Source organism: Aquila chrysaetos, chromosome 3, assembly GCF_900496995.4.
Source record: "Aquila chrysaetos chrysaetos chromosome 3, bAquChr1.4, whole genome shotgun sequence".
Classification (NCBI taxonomy): domain Eukaryota; kingdom Metazoa; phylum Chordata; class Aves; order Accipitriformes; family Accipitridae; genus Aquila; species Aquila chrysaetos.
This window is the reverse complement of record NC_044006.1, coordinates 22,700,773-22,720,619: the sequence shown is the minus strand read 5'-3', so window position 1 is coordinate 22,720,619 and position 19,847 is coordinate 22,700,773. Positions and strand designations below refer to the sequence as shown.

Genomic DNA, 19,847 nt, shown 5'->3' with positions numbered 1-19,847 from the left:
AGGAGTTCAGGGAGTTGCAAGATAACGATCACAAAAACTACTACATCATCTTCTACGAGGATGGCGCATGCACCAGCACAAAGATTGACAGAAGCCCAGTGACCAGGAGACACAGGCTCTCTCTTGGTCTTATAGCACTGCTGTTATAACATTGCTGCCATCCCTACAGTGATGCTTTAACAAGTCTGTGATACACCTGATTCACTGCCATGTGCGTGTCCAGTGCCATTCTCCAGCTCCATCAAGGCCATGAGCATATTTCTCTCCAGTGACCAAGTCCCATGAGCCCTCCCTCACCTAACCTCCCTTTACTGAGCCCTGGCCACCCTCTCCAAGGCCATCCGCAGGCATTGCCACCAGCACACACCACACCAGGGAGCTCGCTGTCTCTTCTGCTGCGGTAACATGCACTCACATGCACAGCTACTGGCTATTCCTCTCGCTAAAGAGAGACGTCAGCCAGATTTTCTGAAATGTGTCAATCTCATTATACCAGTAGTCAAAAGGCGCTAATTTACCTGGTGAAAAATCTAAGATGTACTCTCTCAAAACAAAGAATATAGGCCTCTCGCACAAATACACATGAAGATGATGCTTGTAGTACACACTCTTCCCAAAATAAAGCTTTACAAAACCTAAGATGAATAAAATGTTTCCAGAGAATGAAGGCATAAATGTTTTACGGCAAGAATATTTATGCTGTTATTCATACTGTCAAGGAACTTGGGAGGTTTCACTTAGGGAACAGGATCCCACTGTGCTGCTTAACAAACTTACTTACAGGTTGTCATTCAGAAAAGAGCTATTGTGTGCCTAGTCACGTACGAGTGTCGGAAACAGCAGGATTTAAAGAAAGGTACTAAGCCTTGGTTGTAAGATTCTCTGAGCAGAAGTAAATGCATAAAGGGATTAAAAGAAATTTCTCAGGCACAGAGCACGTTGCATCAAGGTAATGCAAAGGGGAGAGAAACTCAACAAAAAACAACAAAAACCAGTATCTCTCTAGTTTCTGATCAAGCGGTCACAGTGATAACTGCAATCAAAATGCAGTCTGCATTAGGCACTGCTAAAATTGCCTTCTAGAATGTAGTTCTGGGGTATACCATGAAACATAGGTACGACCTTCATGAAAGCATTAAAAGAGAAAGAGAGAGGATAGAAGAGAGCAAGAACTAAATATACATCCCATTTATCATGCCTGCCACTCTCAGGATCAATATCATTAAGATACTTCCAAGGGGATTTACATTTTGCTTTTTTCTTTAGGTATTTGATTAGGGTTTGGGGGGGTGAAGCAAAAAAACCCCAAACCAACCAACAACAAAACAAAAACAAAAAAAAAGAGCAAGGCAGAAAGAACCATGCAAATCACTGTGCTAGTACAAGATGCTTCACAAACACAACAGTTGCACAATGCGATTTTTGGTTTGTTCACACCTGAGATCTAGAGGGGCTGAAGGCTAACTCTACCGTGAGCATAAAGGACTCCATGGACTTTCATTGCACAACTGAGACAAGCAGGCTTTTCAGGGGTCTGCATACCATATCTTTCCTATGAAAGACCATAAGCTACTTCTGTAGCTTATAAGCACAAAATGTTACCTATAAAAACAAGTCTGCTGCAGGATTATGTTTGTTGTAGAGAGCTGTGAATCTCCACAAGACCGTTTTAGGCAATCACAAACTTCGAAATATTGAAAATGATTGTGTGAAGGTCTAAGCAGATTTAAGTCTAAGGCATAAAATTAAACTGTGTTAATTAATACCCACCTAAAGCCTCAAGTATCCCACATGAACTAAATAATTAACTCAAAGGTCAGCATTTTCAAACTTATATCTTAAAGGCAAACATAAAACTCAAAAGCTCCATCTGAAGTGAGAAATGAGAACCTGTAAATGCCCAGCTTCAGCTAACTCCCCACTCAGGATGTGCCAATTCTTCCCATTGCTTCAGATCTTAACATACTAAATACCCTTTTTAAAGCATCAGCTCCACATGTCATTATATGAGATTCCCAGCTTCCATTAAAAACAGAAGTCCAGACTTTTAAAGGTGCAGTCATGTGAAAGCCAGACTTTCATGAGCACCAGGTACTTAATTTCCAGTGATTCAATAAACAATATGTGTTTTTTGAAATCTTATTCTATGGTCAGGCGTACTGTAACTAGAAATTCTCTGTGATTTAAGGTTGCTAATGCGTTCCAGAATAAAGTTGTGAGAATAGAAGAGTAAAGGCTAACAAAGACAAGCAGCAAGGCTAAAATATGAGCAAGATGGCTAAAATACAGTATTTAATTTGTGTTCAGGAGCTCAAAGCAGATTGTAGGCACTCGAGCTCTCATTTTAATGGCCCAGAATTAGTGCTTCTGTATACCTAATTTGAAACTTGATGCCCAGGTCAGAAGTCTGGGTCTCTGGCCAAGAATGTTAAGGGCCAATCTGAAAGATCTGTAATTCCCTACATAGGCATTCTCCAAAAATCAGGCTTCTTAAAGAGAGCATATTGGGACATCTGGCTTTTAAGGCATCTAAAATTACTGGTTCCCTGAAAACATGTTCTCTATGCTTGCCTCCATTGAGACCTGCCATCTACTCATCTTAAAGTTATTGCATGTTTTATGAGTTTAGCTATGTTTTCGTATTTTAGGTTACCATAGCCACAACTGGTATTATACACTGTCATCTTCAGTATTTCCTTGTAAGATGTTGGTCAGCCACCCTTCCAAAGAGAAGGCACGTGTCAGAAGATTTTAAATCACCTTTAAGGACAACTGTCAAGAATAAGAATGAAGGCAGCCTGCTTGTTTCTCTACAGCTGGGACAAGTTCTGCTATCAATTCTGCTGAAGTCATGACCATGAATAGTAGCGGGATATTTTGGTTTCTTTATTATAGACAGAAAGAATATATACTGCGACCATGAATGACTAAGACTTTTTTCTCACCCAAAACCAGTAAAGAATTAGGAACTCCAAGCATTCCCTTTTTGATGAACATGGTATGTCTCTTATTTTTTTAAACTTAAGGAAATTTTACTGAGGAAAAAAATATTAATATTTGCTTTAGTTTAAATAACTGACATACAAATGTTAAAGAAATAATAAAATTAGAGGAAGAAAAACCAACTAATATTACTTTGTAGATGCATGCAGATTAGTAAGTACACCACAAAACATACATTTGCCATTTTCTGTGCTCAGTTCACCATACAGGAGCATTTCAGAAAGTCCTATTCACAGCCTTTAATTCTAGACTTTAATTGCATCATGTTATACCCTAGCTAGCCTATATGTCCTGTTGAATAATTTGATATTGCTGGTTTGTCTTTGTAAACCAAAGACAAGCTAAATTGAATGCTGCTAACAAGCACTGGTGATAAAAGTTTTTATTTGATTTCCTTAGAAAGGTTGTGTGTACATCATGGAGGTGTTTGCATACATGATGATGAAGGTACTTACACTGCTGCGTAGTCCATGGCTAAATATCTCAGAATCAGAGAGTCACAGAATACTTAAGTTTGGAAAGCACCTCTGGAGATCGCCTAGTCCAACCCTTCTGCTCAAAGCAGAGTCAACTAGATCAGGTTGCCCCGGGCTGTGTCCAGTCAAATTTTGATTATCTCCAAGGACATAGACTCTACAATCTCTCTGGGAATCCTATTCCAGCATCTGACCACCCTCACAGTGAAAAAGCTTTTTATGTTTAGATGGCATTTCTTGTATTTCCATTTGTGTGTCCACTGCTTCTTGTCCTGTCACTGGGCACAAGTTAGAAAAGTCTGATTCCCACTTCTTTATTTCCCACCTCAACACTGCCCCTCCACCCCCCAGGTATTTATACACATTGAAGAGATCCTCCCTGAGCCTTCTCTTCTCTAGGCTAGACAATTCCAGCTCTCTCAGCCTCTCCTCATATGATAGATGCCCCAACCTTTTAATAATCTCTATGGCCCTTCACTGGACTCACTTCAGCATGTCCATGTGTCCCTTATACTGGGGAGCCCAGAACAGGACACAGCACTCCAGAAGTGGCCTCACCAGTATTGAATAGAGGGGAATAATCACATCCCTCTGTCTGCTGGATGCTGGTGACCTTCTTTTCTGTAAGTGCACATTGTTGGCTTATGTTCAACTTGGTGTCTACCAGGACCCCTATGTCCTTTTCTGCCAAGCTGTCTCCCAGCCAGATGGCCTCCAGCGTCTATGAGTGCATGGGATAATTGCTTCCCAGGTGGAGGACTTTGCATTTCCCTTCGTTGAACTTAATGAGGTTCTGTTGGCCCATTTCTCCAGCCTGTCAAGATCCTCTGAATAACAACAGAACCATCTCATGCATCAACTGCTTCTCCAAATTTCAGGTACGCTCTGTCTCACTGTCTCTGCCAAAAGTGAAGATGTTAAACAGTACTGGTCCCAGTACTGACCACTGGGTACATCACTAGTGACTGGCCTCCAGCTGGATTTTGAGCCTCTGATCGCAACCCTTTCAGCCCAGCAATTCAGGCAAATTTCAATCCACCTCACTGCCTACTGATCCAGTCCTTACTTGCCCAGTTTGTCTGTGAGGATGTTATGTGAGACAGTGTTGAAAGCCTCGTTAAAGTCAAAATAAACAATATTCAGTGCTCTGAATGCCTCAGATTACCATGATCTTTCAAAGATGAATGACAGTGGCCTCATAATGACATAGGCCTGTTCCCTCAGCTCTTGTGAGCATGTCCCCATCGGTTGCCATGTACGTCTGTATGTCCCGTTTGTTGAAATATTTGCTAACCCAATCCTCCTCTACCAAGGGTAAGTCTCCACTGCTCCAGACTTTCCCAAAGGTCTCAGGGGTCTGGCATTCCTGAGGGAAAATCTTACCTGTAAACTGAGGTGAAAACAATGGCGTGTAACTTAGCTTTTCCCATGTTCTGTGTCACCAGGTCACTGCAGTAGTGAGCCCCTTTCCCTCATCTGCCTTTTGCTGCTGATATACCTGTAGAAGCCTTTCTTATTTCCCTTCGTGTCCCTCGCCAGATTCAACTCCAGGTGGGCATTGGGTTTGCCGACACCATTCCTGCACACTTGGACAGTGTCTCTATTGTCCACCTGGGTCACTAGATCCTGCTTTCACCTTCCAGCATATTAGTTCTTTATGTAATTTGAGCAGAACACCTTTCAAATGATGAAGAACAGATTTCCTTTAGAAAGCTGTCCACACCCCCTGTCAAAGCTGAGCTGCTGTGCAGCCAAGACCTTAAGAGGTGAGTCAAGACACACAGCAGGCAAGAACAAGCCTAAGTGGATCTAAGGGATAAGATTGCTTGACTGGCAAGGGGCAGTGCTGGGCTTCTACAGCACCAAATTCAAGCACACCACATGATCTGAAGAGAAATTCAGAGGCAGAAAGGGAAGAGAGCAGGTGGCAAGTCCTGTGGAGTGACACTGAAATCGGGTCTCTCATTGCAAGGGTGAAATGGTGCAAACGGAAGATCTCATACGTTATCAGAACTGACACTGGATTTCAGTTTCACTGGAATATGTTTCTACTCACAGAGGCCTATTAGCTGACAGAATAACAGGGTTGGAGAGCTTTAAAGAACCACAAAATATTCCAACAGAGAGGAAGAAGAACAATCTTTGACATCAGAATGAACTACATGATACTAAAAAGAGAGGAGCGAATAAAAGGATGGAAAAAACCACTTAAACCAGATGGTTAGCAAGGAAGAAAAAAGGAAAACTGGATATATTTTTAAATAAAAACATGTAAGCCAATTCTCAGTCAGTATAAACTGACATAATTCCATTAGTATCAGTCACTTAACAGGTTATTACACAAGCTAAGTTCACTGCTTTGAACTGATGCTGTAGGCTCACAGGGAGGAACACACACCTTAACTGAAGTTTTAACGGCACAAGGGTTGCAGGCTCAGACCCAGTGTAAAGGACCGCAGGGTTTTTTTAAGCAGCTATGTTTAATTTTCTAACCACAAGTTTCTCTTTCTGGATTCTAACTTTTACAGTACTGTCCCCACTCCTCTACAACGACCACTTACCTTCTTTAGCTCTTCCTGAATACTTCTGCCATTTTCCTCTGAGGATAAACTCTCCTTCTGGTTCTCAGGTTCTGTTCTAGGTTCTGACTCTTGTTCTTCACCAGAAGATGTCTCCTTGTCACTCATTTTAGCAGCAAGCTGAAATAACCTGGATTTAAGCTCCTCCTCCATAAGGTCGGGCTTGATATTATGACGCTGATCCTCACTGCTTATATCTGTTTCTGATAACTCATCAAAATCCTACAAAGAAATTAGAAGAATGGTACCATTAGTGTATAGGCACAGAAAGAAAAACAAACAGCTTCCTAGAAAAGTATAGGTATGATCACTCTGCAGGGAAGCTAGAAAGAAAGCACACTAAGTGTGCTGATAAAAAAATACCATGCCTTTACAGAGGAATGCCAGTAAACCCACACTTTTTGGATTACATTTATCATTCCTGCTTACTTTTATATTATGCAAAACGGAACTATCAAAATCACTATGTATCTGTGTGCAACTAATAAAATATGCCTAAATGGCATTTCCCATTCCCAGCACTGCACTGCCATCACTCTCAGGCACGGTGCAGATAAAGAAAGTGTGGGAATAAATAACTTGTGACCTGGCAGTTGTGTACAGCTTTTAGTTGAAAGTTGCGCTCGAGTTCCCTGACTGCTTGGTCTTGAGCGTTATCTGTGTTTTTCTTTAAGAATACTGGAAACAAGTTTTGCAAAACCTCTCTTTCATTACATGATGGTGCTTAAGATTTTCAGCTTTCCTAGTGATTATTTACATAGGTGGATCCTCTACAGCGATGATTATTTTCCAAGAGCCAACCTCCTTGGAACAAGTTCAATCTTTAGGAGCACCTTCTTTTCTTACTCGTGGATCCTTAAAGGTGGGAAGTACTCAGAGGCTCAGTTAAGTACAGTGGGTGTTACAGACTCAACCACAAGACCCTCACTTTGGAAGCTGAACAGAAGAAAAGCAAAATCTTTTTGCAACTCTATTTAGCAGGGTGTCTGCCCAACATTTACTGATGTGGAAAGGGGGATATTTTTGTCAGCCCTTGCAGGAAATCTGAAAATATCTCATGGTTGTTCCAAAAACTAACATCCAGATACATACCAATTCATTTTCTGGATCTGTGCTATCTGATTAGGACCCAATTTCCCCTGATGTCCACTACAGTCCATGGAGAGAGACAGGCATCTCCCAGAGCAACCTGCTCCACCTAGAGCATTAACTGCCTTCTGGAAATGTTCTTCTCTCCCTGCTGACTGCTAAGAGAAAGTTTTGAATCATTAGACACTTCGTTTAGTGCTTCAGTCAAGTCCATAAAGTAAGGTGGAATTAGGTGGTTTTAAAAGGGATGAATTCTTTGAAACGGAGCATAATCATGACAAAACCACCCAGAAGGAGGCTATGAAGAACGCAGCCTGGGACCAGAAGTGGTAGGCACATCTCAGCGGGTCTAAGAGGATGACTTGGAGCAATTCTCAGATAGGAAATTATTCTTATTTGCCTTACGGTCTCCTACTGTGACAGCACCAGACACTGCTGGAGAGACTAAAAGCTGTGTCCTCTCTACCATTCATTCAGAAATACATAAACAGGAGATTTGCTTTGCACAGCTACTCTCTATGCAGCCACGGCAGCAGATTTATGGATGGACCAATTACCTCCCGTTCTCACACGTTAACTCCGTCAGCTCCCTCACAAACCCTACCTGCCAAACTGCTCTTAATGGATTGACACATCGTGTTTGTAATGTCAGTACTCATCTCTCATACAGTAAACCATGTGGTAGTGTCTAGCACTTTCACAGCTTTCTGGACAATTTTTGTCTGCAGTTATCTGAATCAGTTACACAACTAAATTATTGCTTTATAGCTCACCTTCAAGATGCAGAAGGCCCTTTTAGAAAATCAGGATTTGAAAGAACATGACTAGCTACAATAGAAGGGGAATGATTGGCTCATGTTGAAATTTATTCTTTTCCCAAACAATCAGTTTTTGCAGAATAAAAAGCCTTTTCTGCCAAATGAACTTCGAAGCTGTTCTGAATAAGATCAAGAACAAGATTTCAGATCAGTGTGTTTCCACTTTAGTTTTAGAATATATTATGATATGCTTTTACATACATGTAGAAGACTGGTGTCATTTCACCTTTTTAATTAGAAATCTGTATTTATCGTAATGGTGCTTCCTCAAATTCTAAGAAGAGATTTTTTTTCAGATGTATCTTGCATGTCATACAACAACTTGTTACAACCCTCAGCCAACAATCTGCTAATGAAAAATACTCACATATTGCTAAGCTACTACAAAAAAATCTGAAAGTTGTTGCTGAATCAATCAGTTCATGAATTTGTACCCAGGGGAGAAACAATCATAATTTACGGGATTTACAGGATAGAAAGCATGGCTAAACTGTGCACTTGTATTTTAGGAGAACACAGTTTAGTGGAGATACGTCTCATTACACTTGAGCAATTTACAGTTAGGTATCTAGTCTAAGCTAATTACTAGAATCCCTCTTTACTTGAGTTACCTCCATTTATTTAATAGGTACCTCCAAAAACCTACTCTCCTCTACCAAAACATGTGGTTTAGGATTACAAGACTTGCTCGTGAGCTCTGACAGCTCTGCACTGGGTGTGTGGGCTTCCTCTAGCAGTGTCTAGGCAGGAAGAGTACAGTTTACTTTGGAGATGACTCTGGAAGGAAGAGAAGAAAATCCCATTCTATGCAGACATTTGAGCAGATCAAGCTTGTGAAGACAAAAGTTTGCTATTCTCATTTAAATGAGCTGACAAATACATGTATAACATCTAGTGGAGCAGTGAGGGAGGCTGGCAGTCCAGAGGGGCAGGTTTTCCCACATTTCCACCTTACTGCTGTACTGCGAAGTACTGACAGACTTCATCATGCAGGGAGACATGCATGATTCTTCTGGGAGCTTCTTACATAGACCTGCTTAGCTTTAACTGTTTAGCAGCTATATTGGAGTAGCAATACCCATATACACCCTTGGAAGGCACCACCAGTTAATTTAAAGAATCCATACTGACAACAGCAGAATCACAACTCCTCTTGATCCTGAAAAAATACCAGTCTTCCTAGGATCACACGTGGCAGCACCTTTTAGGTTGATCTCTACTGCCTCTATCCAAAGCTCAGTGAAATCCTGTAGAGCCCTGCAGCTGACTTCCCATGTATTTTGGAGGAAGGCATGGCAGGACAATATTGCTAAGTTGCACAGCTTCAGCAGGATAGAAGACTGAGGACGTAGTTTTATGAAACAAGGGGAGCTAATGTAACAACCTAGTGCTGTTGAAAGCGTCATCCCACACCTTCCTGACCTTTGTTAGGTTGTAATGAGTTGTGTAGGCTTGGCAAAGGGGTCCAAGTGTGTGCTAGAGCTGACAAGGGAGAGATATTGCACCATGCTGGAGGCAGGCGGAGGGAAGGCAGGAAGGCAGACAGGAAGGAGGTGTTCCTTCTTTGGCAGCAGCAAGCTGCAATTCTTACCTTAGCCACACATCACACCGTTACCGAACCATTCCCGATTCTACCTTTTGCTTTAACAAATATAAAAGAATTTTCCTAACTCATTGGCTGGGAAACTTAAAGAGCTTTTTGCTACATTTGCCAGCACAGGAGAAAGTCATGAGCTGCCTTGGCATCCCTAGGGTTTTATTCCACATTAGCTAAATTTGTGTTATGAGTACACATTGTTTCTTGGGGGAGGACTCACCTTGAGGGTATTGATTTTATTACAGCTGGATTTAGGTATGCCTAAAACCCTTCTGCTTTCCAACTTCCTTACAGTGAGCAGGTGGAGTATTTACATTTGCAAGAGCTGTTAGTTCCTGCTTACGTGCAGAGATAATGATATCCTATAAAGCTACACCTTGTGGTTTCTGTTACTGGTAGGCTTCTTGGCTTGTCTGTTGAGCTTTTCAGATGGTGACAGTGAACTATTTGTGAGGAGATGATACCTCTTTCATGGATTAACAAATTAAAAAAATGTATTAGAAGCCAGGACAGCAATAAAAAATAATAAATACATTGAAGGGTACTATTATTATTTATTTAATAGATGCTATCTTAAACTTCATTGCTCTTTACTGTTCACACTTTGGCTCTATCTGGTAATTTCAACGACATATTTGTGTTCATGTAAATAATTGTGTAAATTCCCATTTGCATCTATCAGCAACGTATAATACTAACATCTGCAAACAAGAATAAAGGGCTACTGCTTTACCTGAAAACAGAGCTTCAGTGAGGGCCTGGCAGACTAACACAGCCACAAACCCAGTCTCACTAAAAGAAAATAAAGTGTTTCTATGCAAGCATAAGTCCTTTAGCGGACAATGAACTAGGAAATACACCTCTCCTCATACACACTGTCCAAAAATCCTTGCATGCAAATGGCTGATAACTCAATGTAATCCTAGCAAACCAAAAAAATACCCCGAAATAAAGCAAGTGAGCAAGCAAAGTACTGGCTTGGAGGCTCCAGAACCAAATCCATGTTATACTATAAACTCTTGAGAGAAAGCTCCATTCCTATAGGAAACCAAAAATCGGAAACTACAATTTGGAGGAGAAGACATAAATTGTGAGGTTTGCAGACAGTTTCTCAGCAAGAGTGGGTGTAATTTCAGGGCAGCTGTTTTCAATAAATATATCCCAAGCGCCATCCCGTGGGGACTGGCAGTCCGACAGCGCTCACCTTACCTGGTTGCAGGGCAGTGGGGCTGTAATTAACAGGTGGAGTCTCCTGATCAATGAAGGAAACTCCTAATGAGGGCACTTCCTTCACTTGAAGCAATTAAGCCACTCCACTTTCCATCAGAAATGTAAGAATTGCAGCTACACTAAGCAACATCTCCTCTCAAAAAGATAATGAAAGCCAATATGTCAATATTATTATTACTAATAAAATCAATTATTAATAATGAAAGCAGACAGAGATTGGTGGTTTGAGTGGCAATTTCTTGTAAAAAGTTACAATTTGAAAAATAATTATCATTAAAAGCAAGGTTGCACTTCCCAGTTCAGTTCCCACAGGAGTAGAAGTCTTCTGTAGTACATAAGCAATCACGTTATCAGAAATTTCTTACAGTTGGACCTTGGTTTTATCAGGACAGTTTTCATGTTTTGCTTCATGTACTTGCTTCATGACTGCGTTTACAGCATCTCTACAGGCAATCCAGTAAAGCAGGTTGTTCTTTTACCTATCATTCAGTGGCAAAACCCCTTCCCCAAATACAGTATATCCTGATATCCGTTCTCAGGTTTCCCTTTTTAAGTCGCTCCAGACTTTATACAATGAATAGTCTCTCACTCACAAAGTCAGCATTCCAGTGTTGAGTCTAAAATACATTTAAAAAAAAAAAAAAGCCACAGCATCTAGGTACTGGATCTTGATTTAAAAAACCCTAATTTTAAATAGAAATTCAGTTGTGAGTTATGAAATGACCACAGTTGTTCCAGAATGTAACTGCTTACAATTCTCTAGACTTGGAGCAGGGAGAGAGGAAAGGGCCCGTTTTCATCTCACTGTGAGTCTCGGAGAGCAACAAACAAGAAAGCAACCTTCACTATTTGAAAATTAGAAAAGGAAAGCCAACTTTTAGACTTCTAAACTGAAATCCTGTTCTACAACTCTAATGAAAACATAATGGTTAAGAAATTATCATCTTATTATTACAATGCAGTAAAATAAAGTTGTTATTGCAATGCAGTATAGTATGGGAAAAGTACATTTCTTCCCTGCAATTTACATACAATCAGTTGCTCGGTGTCTAATGTCTAGATGCAACATGGCTTAGAAGAGCATTTTGTATGGTTTCTGCAAATTCTATATAATCTCAGCATGGAAGATCTGTGCCTGGTTTAAGACCCCACAATGAAGCTTCCTTAAGTTTACGCTGTCTGCAGTTCTTCACACAGCTACACTATCATTTTGTACAAACTGTTCACATGCAGGGCTCGCTCTGCTGCAGCCTCCATCATTTTACCAAGATCAATACATTACTTTGGGGATTATATGAAACCCTGACATCCCTTTAATCTCATTTTTCTGAGCAATATAAATGACATCTGGCTAATTTATTTTCATACTGCAAATCATATTCCTTATGCTCATGATCATTTTAATTGCTTCCTAGAATTGTTCAACCGTGCAACATCCTTGCTATAAATTGTAGTTGCCAGTCCATTCCTGCTCCCAGCAGTGCTTGTGTACCGGAGGCTGGAGTAAGAGTTCTCCGAATGTGGGCACCAGCTGTCAAATCAGCCACCAGGGTGTGTGTGTGTGCCCAAACACAAATTAAATGTATACAACAACCCCTCCCTGCCCCCCCCCCCCCCCCCCTACATAAACTTCCTAGTGAGAATTTCATTGCTTTGAAAACAGTAGCATGATCTGGAGGCAGTGTGCCTCTGCCTGCCCCACTGTGGCTGAGGGAGCAGGAGAGCAGGAACAGTCTCTTTTAGCCTAAAGGGTAAAATGAAGGGGGACGGTGGGTTAGAATCCCAAGCCTTGCATTTTGAGCACAACAGAGAGATATAAAGACTGGATCGGGTTGCTTGTAGTCAGAGGCACAGGGAGAAGACAGCACTTAGCTCCTTGCTTCAGGCTTACCATTACTCTGCTGCAGCCGTGATGCAGCTCCAGGATTTAAAAGGAGTAGGATGAGGGAAATGGAACTGGTTGAGGGGTCAATATTCTCCTCCTCCAGCTGGGTAATTAGAGTTAGAAGTGTGCTTGTACTGCTAAAAAAGTTCTGTGGGACAACCAGATCCCTTACATAATAACAGTCCCAGGCCTGGACAAACTCCAAACAGAGAAGACTTCTTGGCTTTCTGGTTATCCCACACTTGTTGTTTAAAAGAAATGTTTGAGGAGTACTTTGCTGTCTTCAAGTTGTATGATCAGTTTTTCCCAGTTTTTTTTTAATCAATTGACAAATTATTTAAATGGAAGTAGTTTGCAAACACTCACCCTAACACATCAGAACTCGTAATCACTTGACCAATTAACAGCAGACATCACTTGGACCATATTTCAAAAAAAGGCCTTTCTGAATTTCTGCTGCTCATTAGCTTTATCCCTTACCAGAACAACTGCAAACAGCACACAGAAGATTCCCAGGCATATGAGTTATTTCTTATTCTAAGAACAAAGGAGTTAAAAAAAACCCCAACGCAACAAAACAGGTGATTAGTCAATATTTGTTAGCTGTTGGCAAATCCTGACCTTTTTTTTTTTTTTTTTTAAGAGCACTGTATTTTACAGCATTAGCAATGTCATTGATCAGATGGAAGTGGCATATTTGAGAAAGAGGCAAAGCCTGTTCATGGTATACGTAACACTTTACCTTTGTTTCTTCTCAGTTAGGAGGCATGAGGAAGATAAAGCTTGCAAGAACACTCCACCTCCCACTCACTATTCACATGTTATTGCCCACATAGCTTAATTAGTTTAGCCGAGCTCTTTTTGAGAATGCATTTGGTAAGCTCAAACACAATTACCTGACTTAAATTCATCTTGTTGGCTTTTGTGTGATTTTTTTCTTCATGTAACTCTTCAGAGATCGCTTTGTTCTTCCTCCACTTTCTGGATCTCTTTTCTAAATCATAATGGACTTCTTCAGTCTCACTGCTGTCCGAATACTCCAAGCTGGTTGCCTGTGGATTGAAATTCACATCCAGTTCTCCGTGGAAATGTGTTTTTTCCATTCTGGGCATATCGCTTTGAGTTCTGCTTTGTAACCAGAGAAGTTTGCTAGGTCCTTTAGCTTCCTGGGAACTGTTTACCGAAGATGTTTCCGAATCGGAGAACAGTGTCTCAGTATTGGTGTATAACCCCGAGGAAGGGGAGGTCACTGCCTGGTACTGATCATTGCCATAAACCCATTCAGTACCATACTGGGAATTGGTATAATAGAAACTGTCTGGTAATTGCCGAGGTTTCCGACACAGCTTGTTCAAGGCCACATTCCAGTCATAGTCATCCTCGCTGTCTGAGCCCATTTCGTCATAGGCAGACACAATGCTGGATTCATTCTCCAAAGCTTCGAATACTTGACTCTTTGGTTTGGCGAGCATTCGGGGACGAGGCAAAGTGACATTCTGCAAAGCTACCCAGTTTCCATCAGTGCTTTGAAAAACAGAAGGTGGATCTATGAAAACGAAACAAGAACAATTGTTGATCACAGTGTGAAAGGCTCATTTTACTTGCCAGTTTACAATCCACTGGCCACAAATTGGAGGGTTCAACAAAACTAATGAACAAATGCAAGTGCTGCTGCTACATGAGCTCTCTTGTGTTGTGAGCCATGCTGCTGCACTCCTTTTAATCAGAAGCAACCACTTAAAGCCATGGTAATGACTATTTAAAATGTGAGCGTACTTGGACCTAAGCTTTCTTCTAAAAGAATTATTAGGAAAGGGTGAGGGAACATCCATACACACACATGTATAAATCCTGTGTTTTGCCAATGTCTTCGATTCTGTGTGCAGTTCTGGTCCCCCATCTTGAAAAGGAAAGACGGAAAAAGGATCAGAGAAGAGCAACAAAGGTTGCACCAGGTTCTGAAACAGGTTCAATTGAAGGAATGATTAAGTAAGGCAGAGCTCTGCCATCTGGAGGATACAAGACTGAGAGGATACATGCTAAAAGAGATAGGGGAATCTCTTCCAACCTAACTACTAGAGGACATCAAGTGAAACTAGAGAAATCAAAGTTTGAAACAAACCAAAGAAAGAAGTGGGATACAATGGGTACCAGACCTGTGGAACTTCTTGCCTAAGGGTGTTATGGACACTAGAAATTAATCTGGGATAAAACAGAGATGGCTATGGACATGGAAAAGAAATCCACTGAGGTTTACTAAATACAGAAGAACACTTCTAGCTGTGATAGTCATTAAGCTGAAAGTTCTGGAGATTCAGAGCCCACTCAGAGGCAGCATGAAAAATACTTGCTTTCTCCTAATCTATCCTAGGCTTTTGCTTATGGTTACTGTTGCTGCTGCTGTTGTATCCTAGACTAAATGAGCTTTTTGTCTGACCCAAGCACTGCTGCTCTTGTATTCTTGCACTTTTTCAGAGTATGTTTTACAATTCAGACAGAAAAAAAAAAAGCCACAAATATGGTCAAAAAGTGCTGTGTAACTCAGAGAGTTGCATTTCTTCTACATTTAGATTCCACTTCCAATCAAACTTGGAAAGTCCCTTCATGGGAAATGTGAATGTGTGATGACTCTACCTCCCAGAGCAGTTGAATAAATGTATAATGCTATGGATTTACACAGTAATCTCAGCCTACTGAATGAGCTTTTCAGTCTTACGGATTTCTTCCATGGGTTCAAATTTGCCATTTCCAGAAAACTGTAGAAATACTTATTATAAACTATTAGTTTTCTAAAACTGTAAACAGAACATCACTATTTAAAAATGGACAAATTAAAATCTGGATCGTGTTGTAGATAATACTCAAGCATCTTGCGTTACAGGATTAGAAATACTTAGAGCTCAAGAATTTGACTTTTTCCCTGGAATTGTTCACAAAGAACCTAAGTATGCAGTAAGAAGGTGTGCTTTGTTTAAAAAAAAAAAAAAAAAAAAAGTTTGTGGTGCACTACCACCAACAAAACAAGCCCACAAAAATGAAACAATAATTAAATGGTAATTAAACTTAGCAGCTATGCAAGATTTAGAATAGGTTTTGTATTTGTTACTCATTTGAGTCCTTTTGGCTTGTTTTCACTTCCTAAATTTCATGCCAATTCAGAGAACTTGAGAAAATACATCACTGAAGTCATTCTTACTCCTGCTTAAAAAGAAATCAAAACAGTAATAATTTTCTTGTAGCAGTGACCAGCTGAGGATATAACTAAAGTCAGGTTTATAGAGAGAACAAATGACTGTTGTAACAGCTGATTTTGGAGAAAAAAAGAATACAAGCTATCAAGCACAGGGAACTTCTGCTTGTTCACTTTTTCCAACTATGCCCACTAATCTAAGTATAGGATTCTCTTGAGAGAAAGACGACCTTTCCTTAAAAACATTATTCCTTCAAACAAGCAAACAGCTCTGCAAGATATAAATCTCTAACAGGAATTTAATTCAGCTTCAGCACATTACAGAAAGGTAATGCAGTGGAGAGCCACATACTTTTTTTCTCTGCCAAACTATATCCCCTTATTTTGTTTAGCAACAACAGATGAGAATTGGTCAAACATCCGTAGTTAACTGAGGAAAGGACAGGATAGTAGTTGATTACATCTTAGAGGGTAAGCAGGGTGGAAAGGAAAGCCACTGAGAATTTTATATTCAGAAAGCTGACTCAGTTTCATCCCAGCTTCAAGTAATGTCAAGTGCTCCTATCTCGATTTTCCAAAACAAAGTCACTTATACTTGAAAGAATGGATTTTGCACACAATTCTTTGGGTATACGCTATAATTTATCCACGTGAAAATGAAAACAGATTTAAGAAGTCTCATTGTGAAACTATTGGTAAAGGGGGAAAAAGCACAAATTCATGATTTGGCTCGAGTCATCATTTAAACCAGTGCAAACTGTAATCAAAATGAACTGTGAACTGCTTTTTGGCTACATGACTAAAAAGCCCACTGATGTTACCACTCCAAACTCTTGGTTGAGATTTCTTTCATTTTCTGTGTCCTAATACAGAGCTGCTTGCTACTGTATAGGTGAGATCATATTTACACATATTAGCACGATTGGCTATTTATTATAAGCTCAATAAACACCACAATTTCATCACAAATGTGGTTCTTAGATGAAAGAAGCAGAACAAATCCTCTGAGTACAGCACCTGAAAGGAAACTGGGTCAATTTGTCACTCTGTTATGGTTAAGCAATTGTTAAGTACTAAATTGCTCAACAGTTGAATTCAATGGGATTGAAGTGGGTTCTTAAATTTAAGCACCCAATTAACTGCTTTACTGAAAATAGACCTTCCACTAAAATGCCCAGGAGAACAACACTTCTGACAGGGGGTTGAATGAACGCTTCACAAAATAATGCATACTTAGTTAAGTCAGATTTTAGTGCTACTTTACTGTCACTTTCTTTTTGGGGGGAGGAGGGATATTGACACTGTCTAATTTTCAGTCTCCCAGGTTATCAACTGGTATTACAGATTAACAAATTGAATTGATGGGCAGCCCCCATCCCTGGTTCCCGCTACACCTAAACACATATTTTGGCTGCTTCTGCTTGCCAGTGCCTAGTGAGCCAGCTGTGGGAGTTACAGCACCAGTAAACTCACCCTACAAAAGAGAAGTTTTCTGCTTGTTTAGCTTCATGAACCAATTTGCTACAGGGGTCAGATGGGCTCTGCAGCTATTACAAGAGAAGAAGCAGGAACAAGCAGACTCTGTGGGAGGACAACAGCAGCAGATAGGTTAGCTTTACTGTTCCCTGTCAACTGGAGCCAGGGGCTGCTGCTGCAGTGAGCAGTTCAGCCCTCCCTTGTGCAACTGTGGGGGTGAAAACTAACCAACTCTTCTGTGCAGCAGTTGCCTGGTGTGACACTCTTGTGACCTCATGAACACTACAGCCAGAACCAGAGAAGCAGTGGAAATGGGACCCCCCCTGCCCAAAAAAAAGCATGAACCACCTTCTTCAATGACAGCCTGTACTTATGTCATCTTAAAGTAAGCAGGGAATTGCATTCTATCCCAGGGTGCTGATTCAGGCATGGGGCTGACTTAAGAAGCTGCTCACCATCTATCATCCATATGCACATCCATACCTAATGCACGGAGACAGAGGACAGATCTAGGGAAACTGCTAGACTATGAGTAGTTCCTAATCATACAGCTTCCTCAAACTTGTGTGGAAGCAGCCATTAGTAGGGCTGCACAGAACACTGCATTGGTGAATTCATCAGGGTTGAAAACAAAGGTGCAAGAGGGAATCCTAAATGTGAATTATTTCACTGTTTGGTTCACCACATAACCTCATGAACAGTTAACTTGTGCGACAGAAGGGATACTATGGGCAGCTGAAAACTCCTTCAACTGGAGGACAGATAACCAGGTGACAAAGCAGGGCCCTTGGGCTCTTGTGTCTTAGAAGCTCTGAAACATATTCAAATTAGATGCCTAATGTTTCCAACAGTCCAAAATCAATTCTCCAAAGGCCCAAATTTTGAATCTTTTATTGGGGGAAAAAAAAAAAAAGGTAAGATAAGCAAAGACACAGCCCAATGAAATCATGACACTCAGCATCACCAAATAGACATTTTTACATGTGACCCCTGCAACCACAAAGGTCAGCAGAAATTTCCCAGAGAAGGTCCATGCTTTAAGTCGTATTTATTCCACATGTGAGTGAGAACCAAAAAAAAGAATCATATTCGTACTAGAAATATTTACTTGTTTCATTTAGCCTGTCCACACTTTTCCAGCTGGGTAACGCAGAGAGCTTGCGTTCCTTCTGTTTCCTGAATTGTCCTTTTTGCTGCCTCCAAAGAGCTTCAGTCACAGATGATGCAGGGTCTAGTCCTTTACTGGGCACATCTTCACTAGCCAGGGAGAATGCAGACTGGGACCTCTGTGGGAATAAAAATCAAAGAGCATAATTTAAAAGTAGAAATACTTAATTATCAAACTCTTTACCGTAATTAGTGTGAGTATTCAGTTACCCATGGAAGTGGGGGATCTGCTAGCATCCAGAAATGGAACTGAATATGTTCAAAAGAACTGTTTCAGCACTAGATTGCTTATTTACGTGCATTTCTGATGCTATGCAAGGAGGCAGGAAATTGTTTATACTACCACAGACCAGATGGAAAGAAATAATTAAGGTGAAGTTGTCAGGAATGTGCTTGGTAAGGACTGGTATCTAACTGCTTCGACTCAAGCTAGCCAGAAAGAGATCCCATTGTGGTGAGATGTGATGATCTATTGTTGGCTTAACAGGCTATCTGGTGTAACTATTTGCAGAAATTAAAAATTATAAAATAAAATAAAAGCAAACAAACAGCCTGTTCCCCAGAAACAGATGTGCAACTCAACTGATTTTAGTACAGAATTCTTTTGTTTGCTAGGGCATACATTCACACAATATGCTGGGCAGTTTTATGCAACCTTGCTAATGAAGTCAACATCGCCTATGGTTACACATCTATTTATTTCAAGGAGGGTCACATTTCAAGTCAAAATTAGGTAAAATACTGTTGTGATTGTTAACGAGCCCTGACTACTACTGAGAGGAAGGCGCTTTCCTTTGGATCTACATAAATAAATCAGACATTTCAGTTTTGACTTAGGCACTGGGGTCAGTTACAGAAGTCACATTTAAATTTGGCCAGTTTTAAAAAACTGTGAAAGCAGGCAGTGTCCTGCTGATCTCAGGAGAACTCACTCTTACATATCAAATCACATACGTAATTCTAGAAACAAGGCTACAGCAGCTCGAGTCAAGTTTTAACATCTGGCTGACGCTATTTTGCTGCAGCACATTTTTTTTTTTTTTTAATTAATAAACTTTGCTTTTGATGACAAGATGTGCTTAGGCAGCTTGAATGGCAAGAGATCACTTTTTCAAACGACAATTAGCTTTTTCCCCATAACTTTTTACCACTCAAAACCTCTGTCTTGGCCTTCATAACAGTGTCAGTAAAAGACTGCCTGTATATGCCAGAGTTTCATCAAGAAGTATGCTTTCAAGTGGCTCAGCTTCCTTAAGCAGGCCAAGTTGGCACTCTCAAATCTTGGTACATTTTTACTGATGTTCAAATTACAAACAATTAACTAAAACTATTAATCT

General features: G+C 40.5%; 1 protein-coding gene across 6 annotated transcripts in view; it reads right to left on the bottom strand.

Moving 5' to 3' along the window:
• The window catches only part of LOC115339547 (myosin VIIA and Rab interacting protein), a 236,801-nt gene that overhangs the window by 20,670 nt on the left and 196,284 nt on the right, over positions 1–19,847 (bottom strand). For all 6 annotated transcript variants that reach the window (XM_030009692.1, XM_030009690.1, XM_030009691.1 and 3 more), the window contains 3 exons: positions 18,452–18,629; positions 13,574–14,223; positions 6,041–6,280 (listed from right to left, as the gene is read on the bottom strand). In XM_030009692.1, coding sequence (XP_029865552.1) covers positions 6,041–6,280; positions 13,574–14,223; positions 18,452–18,629 — 1,068 coding nt within the window. The remainder of the gene's footprint in view (positions 1–6,040; positions 6,281–13,573; positions 14,224–18,451; positions 18,630–19,847) is intronic.